At 45.2% G+C, this 20,559-nt stretch overlaps 1 protein-coding gene across 3 annotated transcripts in view; it reads left to right on the top strand.

Moving 5' to 3' along the window:
* Nucleotides 1–20,559, top strand: part of spock3 (SPARC (osteonectin), cwcv and kazal like domains proteoglycan 3) — a 565,624-nt gene that overhangs the window by 361,069 nt on the left and 183,996 nt on the right. For all 3 annotated transcript variants that reach the window (XM_067991144.1, XM_067991135.1, XM_067991152.1), the window contains exon 5: nucleotides 15,752–15,866. In XM_067991144.1, coding sequence (XP_067847245.1) covers nucleotides 15,752–15,866 — 115 coding nt within the window. The remainder of the gene's footprint in view (nucleotides 1–15,751; nucleotides 15,867–20,559) is intronic.

Raw genomic sequence — 20,559 nt, forward strand, 5'->3', positions numbered from 1 at the left:
CAATTTTTAATGAGCACTTCTGATGGCAAGGCTTTTCGTCAGCAGTGCGAATTCAGAAAATGGGGGGATGGGGGAGGGCGGTGGAAGAAATGGCTGCAGCATATATTGTAGCATTGCAATCAATTGTAGTCGGCAAAATGGTCTTTCAAAATTTAAAGTCCTCCTTCTCCACTTTGGCAACTCTGGATGCAAGGAATACATCATTGTTCCTAGTGTCCAGCATTACTGTGGTGAAAATGATGGGAAATATATCATGTGGCATATTCCATCATTTGTGTCTTATTAGAAGAAGAAGAGCTTGCATTTATATAGCACCTTTCACGACCTCGGGACACCCCAAAGCACTTTACAGCCAATTAAGTACTTTTGAAGTGTAGTCACTGTCCAGGGGAAATTCTGTCCTCCTAAATATAAGCCTTTTGCAGGTGCAAACAAGTACTTGTACTGATATTGCAGTAGGATATGGGCTTGTTATCTAAGCTATTGATATACCCAAGATTCCTTCATTTGTATTGGAGGAAATAAGCTATATTGGGACCAGTGATCATAAGGAATACATCTCGAGAAATCATAGGTGCACACCTCATAATTTTCTGTCCATTAAAATCAATCAATGTTAAATTGCAAGCTGTACAGCCACGAGTTTGTGTGATATGCTCCCTTGAAGTGCCGCTCCCTGCTTTACGAGCCAGACCACAAAATCACCCCCTATAAATACATGAAAGTCTGAAGAGGACATAAGTGCTAAAATCATTACATTATTTTTTTGTGGGGGGAGCTTAGAAAAATTTTGCTCATTTTAAACAATTTCACTTCACAATTAATAGATATTTACTTATAAGAAACAAGAAAGATAAATAACATTTGGATTTTCAACAGATCAATCAAACGATCACTTCCTCATAAACTACTTTAACATATTTCTCCCTCTCCAACACCACAAAGTTCAGAGATACTCAATGATCTTCAACACGCCCTTACTTCACGGAGACAATGGCTGATGAAACAGGCGCAAAGTCAGCGAAGTGGCCACTCTGCCCTCGCATTTGTGTCGGCCTGAGGCCTGAGCTATTTTGAGGCTTAGGCCTCATTAGCTTGCCACCAGCGAGCTACAGGCACTGAGCGTGCGTTCCTCTGCAGCTTGACGGTTCTGGGAAGTCGGGCCTAAGGTGGGTGGGGGGGTGAGGGGAGGTGGGGAGATGAACAGGCCAGCAGCAGACTGGAGTTATTTTGGGGACTTGCCAAAGTAAAAATTGAAAGTTTCCTGAGCTGTTTTAGCTAGAATCCCCCCACTACAGTAAACAGAGGCTGGAATTGCTGCCGTTAATACAAGGGGCAGTGTTGAGGAGAGAGGTGCCTAGTCCATCTTTTAGTAGTTGGACTCACATAGGAGCAGGAGTGGGGGAGGGAGGGGGGAAACAAAGGCCCATTCCATGCTGACATGCTGAGTTGGTCCCCAAAACACTGACTGTCAGCATGAAACACTAAAGACTAGTATGTATACCAGTATGTGCTGTAACAAAAAGCCATGTTTGAACCCTGAAATTTAATTCAGCAGGAGAGAACTCAAGCCCAGTAAGGGTGAACTTCTAATTGAGCGAAGACTTTAAAACGGGAATTTGGTGAGAGTGGGAATTACATGCAGAGGGGGAAGGAAGTGCTAAGAAATTTAAAACGAGGGACAACAGTAAATGGGTAATACTTTTTTTTAAAAAGCATCGTTGTAGCAGCAGAGAGATATAACAAACCATTATCGACACTCTAATTTTAACAATATAGTTGATTACATTGATTAAGGGGCTAATTAACTCAAAATAACACATATGAGGTAAGGGTAAAAACCAAACCATCAACTTTAAATAAGTAAATAGTCCTAATAGGTTAAATTTACTAAGCTGAGCGGTACAAGAAAATAAATTAACATTTTAGGGGATTCAGTTAGCACTAGAGATAAATAAATAACTGCAATATAAACATGAAATAAGTAAATAAATATAGATTAGAAAATGGCAGCACAGGCAGTATGTCGTGACTGCAATACGAATTTGTGGACAGCAAGACTGTAGGAAATATCTCTGCCTTGAGTCACTCTGGCTCAGAGTCGTTAAGCTGGAGTGCAAGTTAGAGACACTCCAAAATATAAAAGAGGGGGAGGAATATATGGATAGTTTACTCCAGAATTCAGTCACACCAAGTAGATGCAGGTTCAAGAAGAGGAGTATGTGACTGACAGTCAGCAGGGTAAGGGGAATTTAATTGAGGCAATGAAGGAGGAACAACATACCTGGTCCTGTCGAACAGGTACGATGTACTTTAACCTGTGAGCATAAGGAGAAAGACCGTGAGCAGGACAGCCACAATGCTGATCAAGACACCATGGAGCAGGAGGCAGTTCAAGGGGAGAAGCGGCAGAACAGAAAGGTTGTGATTATAGAGGTTTCGATAATTAGGGGGATAGACAGCATCCTCTGCAGTCATGATTTAGAGTCCCGAAGGGTGTGATACCCACCTGGTGCCAGGGTAAGGGATATCTCAATGCGGCTAGAAAGGGACCTGGAAAGGGAGGGTGAAAAACCAGTTGTCGTGGTCCATGTTGGGACCAACGACATAGGAAAGAACAGGGAGGAAGTCCAGCTAAGTGAGTATCAAGAGCTGGGAGCTAAATTAAAAAGCAGGACCTCAAGGGTAGTAATCTCAGGACTATTAACCGAGGCACCTGCTAATTGGCATAGGGACATAGAGATCAGGAAAGTGAATGTGTGGCTGAAGGACTGGTGTGGGAAAGAGGGGTTCCATTTCATGGGATAAAGCCACCAGTACTGGGACAGGAAGGAGCTGTACGGCTGGGATGCTGCACCAGAACCAGGCTGGGACCAAGGTCCTAGAGCAAAGTCCGATCATAAATAGTGTTAAACATAATATTAATACTTAAGGTTCGGAAAAAAAATCGGAAAAAATAACTGATAAAAATACAATAGGGGTGATGAAAAACAAGAAGTGTGATAAGTTAAAAAGTGTGAGAAAAACAGCATCAGGGCAAAAGGGCAGGGTAGGGTCTGTTGCCCAATTAAGAGAACTATACTGAAATGCACGTAACATAAGGAATAAAACAAGCGAATTAAAAGTGTAAATTCACTATAAAGTAGTGGCCATCAATGGGACCTTGCATCAAACTGCCTAATATTTATCCCTCAACCAACATCACTAAAAAAAAAACTGATTTTCTGGTCTTTATCTCGTTGCTGTTTATGGGACCTTGCTATGCACAAATTGGCTGCTGCATTTCCTAGATTACAGCAATAACGACACTTCAAAAAAAAAATTAATTGGCTGCAAAGCGCTTTGGGATGTCCTGAGGTCGTGAAAGGCGCTATATAAATGTAAGTTCATTCTTTCTTATGACTGGGAGATAAATATTCCAGGTTATAAGATCATTAGAAAGGACAGAAAAATTGGAAGAGAAAGAGGAGTAGCAATGTTGATAAAAGACACTGGGCCAGAACTTGCAGAACAAATAATGGCATGTGAACAACACACGGCGTTGTTAATGTGCAAATCTGCCAGCAAATTCAGTGGATTAAGAGATAACCCGTGAGTTGTGAATCTCTAGAACTTACTGGTCAATTTACACCGCTCCGCCGTTTGCTTCGCACAAACAGCATCTCGCCCTTACCTCCCCATTATTTTTAAGAACTTGTTGGATTTGCATGTTGATTACCCATTAAACTCGCCACAGAAAGTTAAGCCTGGTAATTAAGAGGGCAAGTACCTTTTTAATGATGTGATAATTGTTAATGCAATGCCAATCAACCTCTCTGACCCAGAATGGGAACAATTTAAACTGTGGAGTCTCATTCCTTCAGGTGCTAAATTGTTGTTAGAAATTTAAAAAATTTAAAATGTAAAATGTTTTTTAAAAATTCTTACTTTTCATTTCTGTCTCTTTTTTTCTCACTCACTTTCAACCCAACCTTTCTTCCCTCTCTTCATTTCTCTTTCTGTACCTGATTTGACTCTAATTCACTCTCCTTCTCAGTCATTCCTGTTCTTTCTCAGTCCTTAAATCTCTTTAGTTAAGGAGATACACTGGTGGCCCCACTGTTCACTGAGGTCCCAGATGCCCCGTTTCCCTTGCCACACCGTTATTAGCTCGCACTTCCAGCAAGTTACGGAGCAAAGAATTTTTGAGCTGAAGGGTGCAGGAAAAAGTCCCAACAGCGTACTGCGAGATGCCCCGCTCCAGCAAGTTTCAGCCCACTGTTACAGCATTAGAAAGAGGGGATATCAGTAAGGATGAGCAGGCAGTAGAAACTCTGGGTAGAATTGAGAAATATAAAAGGATGCAAGACTTTGGTGGGAGTTGTTTACAGACCTCCTCTTAGCAATGATGAGGTAACGGATTGCATAAATACAGAAATCAGAGAAACTTGTTGCAAAAACAGAGTTGTTATAATGGGAGACTTTAATTTTCACATAAAAAGACTAGAAGAAGCAGACTAGTTCGAGTGTCAAAGGCAGCGAATTTCATGAGTATATTCGAGACAGTTTTCTGAAGCAGTATGTTCTTGAACCAACAAGATGACAGGTCATACTAGATTTAGTGTTGAGCAGTGAGCCAGTATTCGTCAACAATTTAATGGTAAGGGAACACCTAGCTAACGGTGACCATAACATGGATTGAATTCAATATTAGGTTTGAAAGGGAGAAGAGTGAGTCACAAACTAAGGTTTTAAATTTAGGTAAATCTAACTTTGAAGGGATGAGACAGAATTTGATCACAATAAACTGGGCAGAGCTGTTAACGGGTAAAACTACAGATTATCAATGGGAGGTATTCAAAGGAGTATTTGGTACAATACAAAACCTGTATGTACCCCTAAAGGGAAAGAGCTCTACCTGTGTAATTAAACAACCTTGGTCAACAAAAGAGGTGAGAGATAGTATAAAACTAAAAGAAAGGGCTTATACAAATGCAAAAGATAGTGGAGATCTTATGGACTGGGAGAGATATAAAGAACATCAAAGGGATACAAAGAAAGTACTAAGCTGCAAAAAGAGAATGCGAGAAAAAACATGCGAGGGATAAGGATAACACAAAGTTTTTACAAGTATATTTATTAAGAGAGAGAGAGCACTAAATTGGGCCATGTAGCACCCATTGTTCCAGTGCTACGTGGCCTCCCAAAGTGCCAAGATGGCGTCATGGCTGCGCACGCACGTTTCCAGCGTGACATGCACCAGACGGCATCTTGGTATTGGTAGTAGCGCATGCGCAAATACCGAACGCCGGCTGCATGAAAAGTAAGGAGAAAATGGATACAATCAGTATGCAATGCTGATTTAAAGTGATAGACATCATTTTGGGACTTAACGCTCAACTCAACGCACAATCTTAACCACGACCATCTGAACACGTCTTAGAGTGCCTGGAGGACCCCCACGAGTGCTATTTAAGGGGACCATGCAGGATTTACTGCTTTTGGTGATGTACTGCTGATACATTTGTAATTGTTTTTGGAGTTCTCCTAGACTTAAATACTAGGACACGGGGACAAAGCCTTACATTTAGAACTAGGACGTGCAGGAGTGAAGTTAGGAAATGCTTCTTCACGCAAAGGGTGGGTGAAGGTTGGAACGCTCTTCTGCAAACGGCAGTTGATGCTAGCTCAATTGTACATTCTAAATCTGAGGTTGATAGATTTCTGTGAACCAAGGGTATTAAGAGATATGGGGCTAAGGCGGGTACATGGGGTTAGGTCACTTATCAACCATGATCTCACTGAATGGCGGAACAGGCTCGAGGGGCTAAATGCCACTGCCACTTGCTGCCTCCTGTTATGCGCCACCTTCTCCTGCAAGAAAGTGGGACATGTGTCTGGGTGAGGTGCCTGTTATGGTTGAATAGCTGCCAGGGAGTGTGACCTGTGAGTTGTGGGTGGGCGGCTTGCAACAGTGGTAATGAGTAAGGCTGAGAGGAAGCATCTGAGGTGCTGGCGATGTAGTGCATGGAGCAGTGGATGCGGCTAGTGGTGCAGTTGGTAGGAGACGCCACTTGACAGTTGACCACACTCACCTTGACGACACATGTCAAATCATTGAACATCGTCCTGCACTGCATCCATGTTCATGATGCTGTGCGTCTGCCAATGACCTAATGCCCCACTGCCCCCTGGGCATTTGTCGGAAGGGCTGTTGCCTCCCCCTCACACCCCGCCCGTATATAGGATATCCCTCCTTCTGTCCACCTCTTGCACCAAGGCCACCAGTGCAACAGCAGAGAACCTTGGTACACGCAGACCTCTGTCGCAGACCCGGTACAGACTCAGATCGGCAGATTGGTGAGGTCTGGCGTGCAGATTGGAGGATGTGGGATTTAGTAGTGCGCAAATTTTATTTAATGTTTTAACATAACTCATCAGTTTGTAAACATAGGGATGGGACCTGCATCTGTGTTTTACGTGTGTGATGTCCGATCTCCGTTCAGACTCCGTGCAGACAGCAGACCTTTATTTTCAGCAAGTAACAGGTACCGGCTACCCACAAGAGATTTTAAGAGACATCTTGGGCTCGATTTTCGCACCCGCAATCGGGTGTATTCGTGGCGGGGGGGCTGCGAAAATTGGGGATTCCCGGGGCGGGTTGGGAGCCCGGCTCCAACCCGCCCCATTTCCGAGTTCCCCACTGACGCGCTGACAAGCACGCGCAGCCCCCCGCCGGCAATTAAAGCCAGCAGGGTGCCACTTAAAGTACTTGAACAGGTACTTCAGGTTGTTTACAGACCTGATTGACCTGTTATTTTAAAGGGATGGGATTTTGCAACTGACTGAGACTGTTTCCCGTACTGGGGGAAACACTCCCAGTTCAAATGGACGTATTGCAGCCAACAGCCTGTGGGAGCTGCAAAGGTCCATTTGACAGGTGGGGGCGGGGGAGAGCCTCACTCATTGCAGGAGGCCACTCTGTCACTTTGGACAAAGTTTGGCCTCCACCACCCTCCTCCTAACAACAAAATTCACCAACTTGCACACTTACCCCGGTGTCCAGACACACTTACCTACCTTGCGGACCCCCTCAGATGTACATCTTCCGGATGGGGGTCGCCGTAGCTGCAGTCATGACCACCTCGGAGGGCGAACAGCATCACCAGCCTCGCCGGCCACGCCGTCTACCTCTGACACGTGGAGCTCCACAACACAGTGCTGTGACACATCCACCTGCACAGCAGAAGGGAGGGCAACCGCAGAGAGAGATACGTCGCAGAGGGCACTACCCTCGCCACAGGGTCCACAGACTGAGGCTCAGCTTCCTGGACCTCTCTGAGCAGCAGTGCACACGGAGGCTCAGAGTCACTCGACATGTAGTCGTGGACAACTGCAGCCTCCTACAAGCTGAGCTGCTCCCAGCTGGCCCGAGCACCATCTTCTTACCTGTCGCTGTCAAAGTCACCACTGCCCTCAACAACTTCTCCTCCGCATCCTTCCGGGGTGCCACCGGGGACATCGTCGATGTCTCTCAGTCGTCTGCACAAAAGAGCCCTGCAAATACACCTACACCCACTCTGCAGTGACACAATGGGTGGCATTAGTTGTGGGTCTTCATATTGATCCTCAGGAAAGGGCATTATTGCACAAACCAGACAAGATTCGCAAAGACATGGCAGTAGTGGTGCCAATATAATATGTAATGTGAGTTGATCAGAAATTAAATATAAGTAAAAACCATGACAAACCCTCAAACACCCTTGTGCATCCCCTTCATGCTCACGACACGTTTGCCTTACGCTTCCTACTGCATATATGTGATGCATGCCCTGTGGCTGCAGCACAGGTAGTGGCAGGTTGAGTGAGGCTGACTGTGAAAGAGATGCATGAGAGGGTGAGTATGAGATAGAGCCATGAGGATTGGGTTTGAGTGGTAGTGGCGGGATGAGTACTGGCGAGGTGAGTAAGTGTAGATAAGATGAGGATGAGGTTTGAGTGGGTGTGAGGGGTGATGAGACAGAGTAGTGTTGGCTGTGCAGAAGGAGATGTGGGGTGGGGGCGGTGATGTGGCAGATGGAGTGTAGGGAAATGAGTAAGTGTACTCATTTTGGCTGACCTACTTAGGTCATTACAGCGCCTCCTGTACTGTATGCAGGTGCGCGATATGTTGGTGGTGCAGGTGACCTCCTCTGCCACCTCGAGCCAGGCCTTCTTGGTGGCAGAGGCAGGCCGCTTCCTCCCACCCGCCAGGGGGAAGATCTCTGTCCTCCCCCTCCTCCTCATCCCATCCAATAAGAGCTGGAGTGAGGCATCATTAACCTGGGAGCAGCCTTCCTCCTGGGCTGCTCCATGCTGTAATTTTTCCTATTTCTTGCAGCATCAATCAGTGGAGGACTGCCCCTTTAAATAGAGCTCCTCCAGCTGACAGACCTTACTGCGCATGCGCAGTCCGCCAGCTTAGCAGCGGGGAACCCGGAAGAACAGGTAAGTGGATCCAATCAGCCTGCGATTGCGTGCGGAGCAGACTGATTTCACCAGGCGCGTTACCCACGCGCCCAATCTACCCCCCGCTGCGAACCCGCTGCCATGGTAATATCGGGCCCCTTGTGTTTAAGAGATTGAGGCTCCCCCTGCTGGTGGAAAGTGTGAATTGCACTGAATCCTCGTGTTAATGCTGATTTCCAACGCTGCTTGATGGTGAGCACTGAGGCCGACAAAATTCTGGTTCTGCCTGCGCAGGGCATGCATCACATGTTTGCCTTACGCTTCCTACTGCACATGTGTCGTGAGCACGAAGGGGATGCACAAGGGTGTTTGCGGGTTTGTCATGGTTTTACTTATATTTAATTTCTGATCAACTCACATCATATTATATTGTAACGACTACTGCCACGTCTTTGCGAATCTTGTCTGGTTTGTGCAATAATGCCCTTTCCTGAGGATCACTATGAAGATCCACAACTGATGCCACCCATTGTGTCACTGCAGAGTGGGTGTAGGTGTATTTGCAGGGCTCTTTTGTGTAGACGACTGAGAGACGTCGGCGATGTCCCCGGTGGCACCCTGGAAGGATGCGGAGGAGAAGTTGTTGAGGGCAGTGTGACTTTGACAGCGACAGGTAAGAAGATGGCGCTTGGGCCAGCCGGGAGCAGCTTGGCATGAAGGAGGCTGCAGATGTCCACAACTACATGTCGAGTGACTCTGAGCCTCTGCGTGCACTGCTGCTCAGAGAGGTCCAGGAAGCTGAGCCTCGGTCTGTGGAACCTGTGGTGAGGGTAGTGCCCTCTGCGACGCATCTCTCTCTGCGGTTGCCCTCCCTCCTGCTGTGCAGGTGGATGTGTCACAGCACTGTGTTGTGGAGTTCTACGTGTCAGAGGTGGACGGCGAGGCTGGTGATGCTGTTCGTCCTCTGAGGAGGTCATGACTGCAGCTACGGCGGCCCCCATCCAGAAGATGTACATTTGAGGGGATCCGCAAGATAGGTAAATGTGTCTGGACATCGGGGTAAGTGTGCAAGTTGATGAATTTTATTGTTAGGAGGAGGGTGGTGGAGGCCAAACTTTGTCCAAAGTGACAAAGTGGCCTCCTGCAATGAGTGAGGGTCCCTCCCCACCTGTCAAATGGACCTTTGCAGCTGCCACAGGCTGATGGCTGCAACACGTCCATTTCAACTGGGAGTGTTTCCCCCAGTATGGGAAACAGTCTCAGTTGTTTGGAAAATCTCACCCCTCCTATAATATCATGTTAATCAGGTCTGTAAATGACCTGAAGTACCTAAATAATTACCTTAAGTGGCATCCCACATGCGGGGGCTGCGCGCACATGTCAGCGCATCACTGGGGAACCCGGAAGTGGGCGGGTTGGAGCCGGGCTCTGGACCTGCCCTGGGAATCCCCGATTTTCGCAGCACCCCCCCCCCCCCCAACCACGAACGCACCCGCTCGGGGGGATGAAAATCGAGCCCAATGAGTCTGAAGATCGATAAATCTCCAGGGTCTGATGGTTTCCGCCACAAGGTTTCAACGAAGTAGGTGAGGTAATTGCAGATACTTTAGTCATGACCTTCCAAAACTCTCTTGATTTAGGAATTATCCCCTTGGATTGGAAAATTGCCAATGTCACTCCATAATTTAAGAAATGTGGCACAGAAAAACTAGCAAATTATAGACCGATTAGCCTGAACATCTGTTGTGGGGAATTTACTAGAATCTGTTATTAGGGACAGAGGGACTGAGCACTTGGACAAATATGAACTGATAAGTGAGAGCCGGCATTGATTTGTAAAGGGTAAGTCATGTCTAACTAATTTAGTTGAATTTTTTGAAGAGGTAACTAACGTGGTTGATGAGGGAGTGTCTACTATTATTTATATGGACTTTCAGAAGGTTCCACGCAAGCGACTGTTAGCAAAAGTTAAAGCGCGTGGAATTGCAGGCAACCTATTGACATAGGAAGGAATTGGTTGGGAGGTAGGAGACAGAGAGTATGGATAATGGTTGTGTACTCCAATTGGCAGGATGTGATGAGTAGTGTCCCCCAGGAATCTGTGCTGGGGCTTCAGCTTTTCACTACATTTATAAGTGACTTAAATGAAGGAATAGAGAACCGTATATCCAAGTTTGCTGAGGACACTAAGTTAGGCGGCACAGTAAATAGTGTAGATGGTAGCAGAAAGTTGCAAAGGATCATTGATAGATTAGGTGAGTGGCCAAAACTGGCAGATGGAGTTCAATGTGGGGAAGTGTGAAGTCATCAACTTTGGACTTAAGAAAGATAGATCAGGGTATTTTCTAAATGGTAAGAAGTTAGGAACTGTGGAGGAGCAGAGAGGTTTAGGGGTCCATGTACAGAAATCAATAAAGGCTAGGGGACAGGTATAAAAAATAATTTAAAAGGTTAATGGAATGTTAGCCTTCATCTCAAGGGGGCTGGAATACAGAACGGTGGAAGTTATGCAGCAGTTATATAAACATCTGGAGTACTGCACTCAGTCTGGGCACCGCACCTCAGGAAGGATATATTGGCTTTGGAGGGGGTGCAGCGCAGATTCACTTGAATGATACCGGGGCTAAAAGGGTTAAATTATGAGGACAGGTTGCATAGACTAGGCTTGTATTCCCTTGAGTATAGAAGATTAAGGGGTGATGTAATTGAGGTGTTCAAGGTGATTAAAGGATTTGATAGGGTAGATAGAAAGAAACTTTTTTTAGTGGGGGAGTCCAGAACAAGGGGGCTTAACCTTAAAATTAGAGCTAAGCTGTTCAGGGGTGATGTCAGGAAGCGCTCCTTCACACAAAGAGTAGTGGAAATCTGGAACTCCCACAGAAAGCTATTGAGGCTAGGTCAATTGAAAAATTCAAGACTGAGATAGATAGATTTTTGTTAGGTAAGGGTATCAAGGGATATGGAGGAAAGACGGGTAAATGGAAGTGAGGTAAAGATCAGCCATGATCTAATTGAATGGCGGAACAGGCTCAAGGGGCTAAATGGCTTACTGTTGTTCCTATATAAATACTGAAAAATTGCATTGACTCATTTGGACAGGTAAGGTAGGCCTTCAGGCAGACTAGCATGCATTGAGTACAGTAGCATAGTGGGTCCAGAGGCCTGGACTAATATTCTGGAGTCATGAGTTCAAATCCTGCCACAGCAGCTGGGGAATTTAAATTCAATTAATTACATAAAAATCTGGAATAAAAAAAACTAGTTTCAGTAATAGTAACCATGAAACTTTAGGGAGGGAAACCTGCTGTCCTTACCTGGTCTGGCCTATATGTGACACCAGACCCACATCAATGTGGTTGATTCTTAATTGCCCTCTGAAATGGCCTAGCAAGCCACTCAGTTGTTCAAAGAAGGTGGGTTACTACCACCATCTCAAGTGCAATTAGGGATGGGCAATAAATGCTGGCCCTACCAGGGATGCCCACATCCCACGAATGAATAAAAAAATATGTATTCAGAAAAGTTCATGTTGATCTCTGGCTAAGGGGCAGGATAAGCACTGCTGCCATTTTTGAATTGCAAGCTGGCTTCAGAAGAACTTGAATTTCAGTGCTGTCAGATCATGGATCAAAACTTTGCTCTATATTCAAAATATCCTCTTGTGCTTCCTAAATGATTTCCAATAAACCAATAAAAATATTGTAACAATAGAACTGTTAAGATAATTTGATTCAGTTTCATAATATAAAATTTATAACTTCTCTTTCACACTCTCGTCTTTTGAACCCCTCAAAACAAAATTACTGCTGAGCATCTATTATTGTCTGTTTAATATACCATGCATTTCTAAACATGTAGATGCAATCTTTCATTTCCATGGCACATGTGTGAACCTGGTTGCAATACCATGGGCCAGTGAGCCCAACTTACATTCAAGTATGAAATTGCAATTTTCTGATCAAGTCCTGGGGGATGGCATATTAATATGCATTAGCCATGCAAAAGAGACATGTGTATTAAAGCATGTTGAACAGTCAAGTGTTAGCAGTGAAAACAGGACGAGTAGACACAGAAATGTCTACTCATGTAAATCACAGTTTCTTCAATGAGCAATGAAATAGACCTTTTTTTTCAATTATTCTTTGCCTGACTGTTCAGGTGATGGGGCAGCAATAAACAGATTCACTAATCTCTGAGAGTTGGCCCAAGCATATGCATTAACTCAAATAGTGATGACCACCAGCTGAACCAAAAAATGATACAGAATGACCTTTTCAAACTGCTGCAGCTGCAATTATAAACTACAGTAACATTCATGCTAAATGAGCCAGTTCTTCCACTAAATTTGTCCTCCAACATGCTCTTAATAAGTGATTTTTGGAACTGTCCTCCATTTTGGGAATAGAAAAAGGATTTAATAAAGTTACATTTTGTCCAAAAAAAAATAGCAAGAATCACTACAGGCTTTTCAAACTCTTCCATCAAACTTACTCATTGACGGATTTTTAATAAAGGATAAAGTAAAAACCCTTAAAGTTAGTTCTTATTTTAAAAAACCCAGCTTTTTCAGGTTTTACTATGTGTGAAAAACAGGAGAAAGTCAATAGGGCACAAACGAGCCTACTAAGCTTTTGATATTGCGAACAGGAAGAGTGTGAATATTTCCAGCAGAAAGTGAGCTGTCTGCCATATTAGGCCCTTTGAACGTGCAAATAAGGTGCCTAACCCCTATTTGAGGCCCCCACTGCAAGACTGGTTTGCCCTGAGGCAGCCAGCACTCAGGAAAATCAGGTCTAGGGACCGCCTGTTATGCTGCAACCAACAGGGTAAGTTCTTGAAATATACTTACTTGAGTGTGGAGCTGGGAGGAGCCGGAGTGCTCCTCCCAACCCCACATTTAAAGAACGCGGGCTACCACTCACCCCTATTCCCGAATGCGCCACTCTCCCTGATCGGGCACGGGACACCTCTTGGATATACCTGGATTCTCTCTGTAGGTCTTCCTCTGCATTCAAACATTTCAACTCAGAGGTATTCCATTGGGAAACCCACTGGTGCCAGAAAAAGGGAACATAATAATTAAACAAGAACTGGCACAAAGGCTCATGAAAGCCTACGTGCGGGAGGAAAGCAAAAATACAACAAAAACATTTCCAAAAAGGGCCCAAAAAATACATAGATCAGGATTTTCTATGCAACATGGGACAGTCAGCAGTGGGAACTGGGCAAGGGAGCCCTTCCATTGGCTCCCAGGCTTCAACTACCACTTCTCGGATTTTCCACTGGAAATGTCAGCTGATGTCCAATACACAAGATGGATATGTTGAAATATTAGAGTAATAAAAAGGAGTATGTCATCCGATGTGTTTCATGTCATTCATACCTTAGCAATGCTGAGCATCAGGAATGACCATTGCATTCCCGCAGAGCGGCATGAATACTGAAGGGCTGCCAAGCCAAGTGGAATCAGTTGCAAAGTGATTAGGGAAGGCAGTTTTTTAAAAACACCTTGTTCATTACAGCCCGGGGAGCCACCGGCCATTCTACTACTGCAGTGATTTTCCTTCACCCTCCCACCAGAGGTGGGGCGACCATGCAGCAGCTGGGAGCCTGTCTCAAAACCTAGGCCTTAATTTCCAAATCTTGTCCTTGAATTAATCACCCGCCTGAGAAGTCTGCTCCTGGCAACCCTGAACACCAAATTTCCTGGATGTGTTATGGACTTGGCTTCCAGAACGCTCATCAGCCGGGAGACATAAGAACATAAGAAATAGGAGCAGGAGTAGGCCAATCGGCCCCTCGAGCCTGCTCCGCCATTCAATAAGATCATGGCTGATCTGGTCCTAACCTCAAATCTAAAATCATGTCCAATTTCCTGCCCGCTCCCCGTAACCCCTAATTCCCTTTACTTCTAGGAAACTGTCTATTTGTGGGACTTTCCAAGACCCTTTTGAAGAAATTAACAAAGCTCCTGCCTGCTTGACCGGGAAATTCAATGCCCACCCCAGACTTGGTCGAAAAGTTAAGCTGGACTGAACTTAAGCAGAAATCGGGCAGAACTGGTTGCACCTGAAAATGAGTATTGGACACTAGAATCAACACCATATAGACAGACTGAAGAGAGGTGTTGAGTGGAATTTAGCAGGGGTCAATGCTTTGACCGCAGTTGTTTCTAATCTATATTAATGACCTGGATATTGAAATCAAATGTAAGTGTGTCAAATTTTCTGAAGTTACTAAAATAGGGAGAGGAAATATGAAAAGTTTTGCGGAAGGATTTCGATTGGTTATGCAACTGGCAAATGAAACTTAACATAAATAAATGTATAGTATTTTGTCAAGAAAATGTGCATTGTAAATACACAATGAATGGAATTTAATTGGAACAGGGAGACTTCAAAAGGGACCTGCAGTAATATAGTGAACTCATCACTTTTGATATCTGGGATACTGTGGCAAAGCAATTAAAATAGCAAATAGAGTGCTGGAATATATAGCCAGAGCAGTAGAATAATGGCTAAATATTATGAATTCAAGCCCATATGCCAGCCTGCCCTGCACAATTTTCTGTCACTTAATTTTAATGGACAGAAATCATACAGGGCATTATGACCTCCATACCTGAATGCCCAGTATGATTTTCTGTCATGTGAAGCTCTGAACTGGGAGAACTAATTCATCAAATCTACCACTACAAGTATTTGGAACTTATACTAAGCCTCTACAATGCACTGCTCGGACCACACGTGGAGCTTGGTGTGCAATTCTAGTCCCTATGCTGCAAAAACATGTATATACACTGTAGCGGATACAAAGAGCAGTGAGGCTGATCCCAAGTATATGAAATACAGGCTACGGGAAAAGATTGGAGAAACTCAAGCTCTGCAAGCTAGAAAAAAAAAGTGGTTAAGCAGGGGACCTCATCAAGGTATATCAAATATTACCTGGCAGAATAAGGTAAGCCCAGCATATTACTTCAAAGTAGCACAAGAAAATAGGATCAAAAAACATAAACTTAAAATTTGTGAAAACCAAATTTGAAACAGATACCAGAAAAAGTTCTTTACTAAGAGTAATAAATGTTTGGAATAATTTGTCAGGTAAGGTAGTGGAGAAAAAAAATATTAGGAATGTTCAAAATGCATCTGGATGTTAAAAAAAGAGGTTGGCTACAAGAGGCATGAGATTCAACTTTTTTCTTAATTTTTGTTATGTAATGTAAATTATGCCATGTTTCAGCAAAATACCACTAATCTGGAAAAAAAGCAATTGGCAGCAAGTTATGAGAATAAAATGACAATTTTAATACTTATTTTCTGTGTAGTATGAAAGAAACTGACCTGACCCACAAGCAACGGAAAGGAGCAAACTGCAAACCATGTCCAGTGGTTCATCCTCATCCTGTATGTGGAACAGATGGCCATGTCTATTCTTCTCTGGTAAGGATATATTGACAAGGAAAACATAAGACACTTTTGGATTTTGCGACAAGAAAGGATTTTTTCGTTCATCTTTATAAAAGATTTTTAATAACATGGAAGTACACTTGTTGACTTCAATTCGGGATGCATTGGTAATAAAATGATAGGTCTATTCTACTCATAATATGTATTTTGATGTATTTTTAAAAACTGCAACAGTAACCTCAGTCATTGTTGCCTGGACACGTGGCAAGTTTCTCTTTTCATCACAAACCTGCTTGCCTCTCCCTATTTTATCGACACTGCTGTGGTCAGTGCTTCTTTTAACGTTCCTTTCTTGTTTCTGCTAAGTTGAAAATATGCATCACTACATGTTCTTTATCCTCCTTACATCCTCACTATGACAAAATTAGGATATCATACAGTCTTCTCTATTTCATTCTTTCCAAGAACCTCAAAACTATGGAACTCCTTACCTCCCATGTGTCTTGAAATAATGTGGTGTGACACTAGTGACGAAGATGTTGGTGCGTCCACATTAATGGGTTAATATCTTCATCAAAATAGTAGAGTTTCATACGAATGTGTTAACACATTTGTTACTAATGTAAGGAATCTTACAACACCAGGTTATAGTCCAACAAATTTATTTTAAAATCACAAGCTTTCGGAGATTATCCCCTTCGTCAGGTGAATGAGTGAAAAGGTTCTCAAATCGCATATCTTATACTAGGCTGGGACAGCATCACACCAATCAAAAGGTGTCGTTGTTGTTCAAACAGGCCAGTCACGGAGAACAGCATGTCCCAGTACACTGGATATACATTGTGTCAATTACACAGACAGACAGAAAGAAACCCAAATGGCAGAGAGAGAGAGAGAGAATATTAAAAACATAACTTTTTTTCCCCCTTTCTGTTGGTGGGGTTACGTGTAGCGTGACATGAACCCGAGATCCCGGTTGAGGCCGTCCTCATGGGTGCGGAACTTGGCTATCAACTTCTGCTCGACGATTTTGCGTTGTCGTGTGTCTCAAAGGACGCCTTGGAGAACGCTTACCCGAAGATCGGTGGCTGAATGTCCTTGATTGCTAAAGTGTTCCCCGACTGGGAGGGAACCCTCCTGTCTGGTGATTGTTGTGCGGTGTCCGTTCATCCGTTGTCGCAGTGTCTGCATGGTCTTGCCAATGTACCATGCTCCGGGGCATCCTTTCCTGCAACGTATGAGGTAGACAACATTGGCCGAGTCACAGGAGTATGAACCATGTACCTGGTGGGTGGTGTCCTCTCGTGTGATGGTGGTATCCGTGTCGATGATCTGGCATGTCTTGCAGAGGTTGCCGTGGCAGGGTTGTGTGGTGTCGTGGACGCTGTTCTCCTGAAAACTGGGTAACTTGCTGCGAACGATGGTCTGTTTGAGGTTGGGTGGCTGTTTAAAGGCGAATAGTGGAGGCGTGGGGATGGCCTTAGCGAGGTGTTCGTCGTCATCGATGACATGTTGAAGGCTGCGGAGAACATGGTGTAGTTTCTCCGCTCCGGGGAAGTACTGGTCGACGAAGGGTACTCTGTTGGTTGCGTCCCGTGTTTGTCTTCTGAGGAGGTCTATGCGATTCTTCGCTGTGGCCCGTCGGAACTGTCGATCGACAAGTCGAGCGTCATATCCCGTTCTTACGAGGGCGTCTTTCAGCGCCTGTAGGTGTCCATCGCGTTCCTCCTCGTCTGAGCAGATCCTGTGTATTCGTAGGGCCTGTCCATAGGGGATGGCCTCTTTGACGTGGTTGGGGTGGAAGCTGGAAAAGTGGAGCATCGTGAGGTTGTCCGTGGGCTTGCGGTAGAGTGAGGTGCTGAGGTGCCCGTCTTTGATGGAGATTTGTGTGTCCAAGAAAGAAACCGATTCTGAGGAGTAGTCCATGGTGAGTTTGATGGTGGGATGGAACTTGTTGATGTTATCGTGTAGTCTCTTCAGTGATTCTTCGCCGTGGGTCCATAGGAAGAAAATTTCGTCGATGTATCTGGTGTATAGCGTTGGTTGGAGGTCCTGTGCAGTGAAGAAGTCGTGCTCGAACTTGTGCATGAAAATGTTGGCGTATTGGGGTGCGAATTTGGTCCACATGGCTGTTCCGTGTGTTTGGGTAAAGAACTGGTTATCGAAGGTGAAGACATTGTGATCCAGGATGAAGCGGATGAGTTGTAGGATGGCGTCTGGAGATTGGCTGTTGTTGGTGTTGAGTATTCAGGCTGTTGCAGCAATGCCGTCATCGTGGGGGATACTGGTGTAGAGTGCCGAGACGTCCATCGTGGTGAGAAGTGTTCCTGGTTCAACTGGTCCGTGGGTGCTGAGTTTTTGTAGGAAGTCTGTAGTGTCGCGACAGAAGCTGGGGGTTCCCTGTACGATGGGTTTCAGGATGCCCTCGACGTATCCAGAGAGGTTCTCACACAGGGTTCCGTTGCCTGATACGATAGGATGTCCTATCACTCACCACCCACGGACCAGTTGAACCAGGAACACTTCTCACCACGATGGACGTCTCGGCATTCTACACCAGTATCCCCCACGATGACGGCATCGCTGCAACAGCCTCAGTACTCAACACCAACAACAGCCAATCTCCAGACGCCATCCTACAACTCATCCGCTTCATCCTGGATCACAATGTCTTCACCTTCGATAACCAGTTCTTTACCCAAACACATGGAACTGCCATGGGGACCAAATTCGCACCCCAATACACCAACATTTTCATGCACAAGTTCGAGCACGACTTCTTCACTGCACAGGACCTCCAACCAACGCTATACACCAGATACATCGACGACATTTTCTTCCTATGGACCCACGATGAAGAATCACTGAAGAGACTACACGATAACATCAACAAGTTCCATCCCACCATCAAACTCACCATGGACTACTCCTCAGAATCGGTTTCTTTCTTGGACACACAAATCTCCATCAAAGACGGGCACCTCAGCACCTCACTCTACCGCAAGCCCACGGACAACCTCACGATGCTCCACTTTTCCAGCTTCCACCCCAACCACGTCAAAGAGGCCATCCCCTATGGACAGGCCCTACGAATACACAGGATCTGCTCAGACGAGGAGGAACGCGATGGACACCTACAGGCGCTGAAAGACGCCCTCGTAAGAACGGGATATGACGCTCGACTTGTCGATCGACAGTTCCGACAGGCCACAGCGAAGAATCGCATAGACCTCCTCAGAAGACAAACACGGGACGCAACCAACAGAGTACCCTTCGTCGTCCAGTACTTCCCCGGAGCGGAGAAACTACACCATGTTCTCCGCAGCCTTCAACATGTCATCGATGACGACGAACACCTCGCTAAGGCCATCCCCACGCCTCCACTACTCGCCTTTAAACAGCCACCCAACCTCAAACAGACCATCGTTCGCAGCAAGTTACCCAGTTTTCAGGAGAACAGCGTCCACGACACCACACAACCCTGCCACGGCAACCACTGCAAGACATGCCAGATCATCGACACGGATACCACCATCACACGAGAGGACACCACCCACCAGGTACATGGTTCATACTCCTGTGACTCGGCCAATGTTGTCTACCTCATACGTTGCAGGAAAGGATGCCCCGGAGCATGGTACATTGGCAAGACCATGCAGACACTGCGACAACGGATGAACGGACACCGCGCAACAATCGCCAGACAGGAGGGTTCCCTCCCAGTCGGGGAACACTTTAGCAGTCAAGGACATTCAGCCACCGATCTTCGGGTAAGCGTTCTCCAAGGCGTCCTTCGAGACACACGACAACGCAAAATCGTCGAGCAGAAGTTGATAGCCAAGTTCCGCACCCATGAGGACGGCCTCAACCGGGATCTCGGGTTCATGTCACGCTACACGTAACCCCACCAGCAAAAAGGGGAAAAAAAAAGTTATGTTTTTAATATTCTCTCTCTCTCTCTCTCTGCCATTTGGGTTTCTTTCTGTCTGTCTGTGTAATTGACACAATGTATATCCAGTGTACTGGGACGTGCTGTTCTCCGTGACTGGCCTGTTTGAACAACAACGACACCTTTTGATTGGTGTGATGTTGTCCCAGCCTAGTATAAGATATGCGATTTGAGAACCTTTTCACTCATTCACCTGACGAAGGGGTTAATCTCCGAAAGCTTGTGATTTTAAAATAAATTTGTTGGACTATAACCTGGTGTTGTAAGATTCCTTACATTTGTCCACCCCAGTCCATCACCGACATCTCCACACATTTGTTACTAATATTGCACAACACATTTTCAGCGCATTTTTTTAGAGTTATAATACAGCCCCTTCATTAGTCCTATGAACGCTGGGATAGCCACACACTAGTACTGTTATTTCGCTTTCCCTTGCCGGAGAACTGTGGAAGGAGAGCAAAGAGCACTGCCTGAATTCTGACATTAACAGTATTCTGGAGCCAGGTTAGTCATGCATAGAGGCAAAAATTACGTGGAGTAGCTGGTCTGCGGAATACTGATGCCACAAGTCAAAGAGAGACTAGACTGCCCTGTATACATTTGAGTATTCTGCCAGTGTCCTAGGTTAAGGAAAACAGGTTATAGGTGAAGGGCTCCTACTTCTGTGGTGAATCAATTTTGAGAAATTTCTGTACTTTGAGTAATGGGGAAAATCTGTTCTATTCTCCACGAACTGAAATTCCGTACTGTGATAAGCACCAAAATTCATTTAAA

The sequence above is a fragment of the Heptranchias perlo genome, chromosome 1 (assembly GCF_035084215.1).
Source record: "Heptranchias perlo isolate sHepPer1 chromosome 1, sHepPer1.hap1, whole genome shotgun sequence".
NCBI lineage: Eukaryota > Metazoa > Chordata > Chondrichthyes > Hexanchiformes > Hexanchidae > Heptranchias > Heptranchias perlo.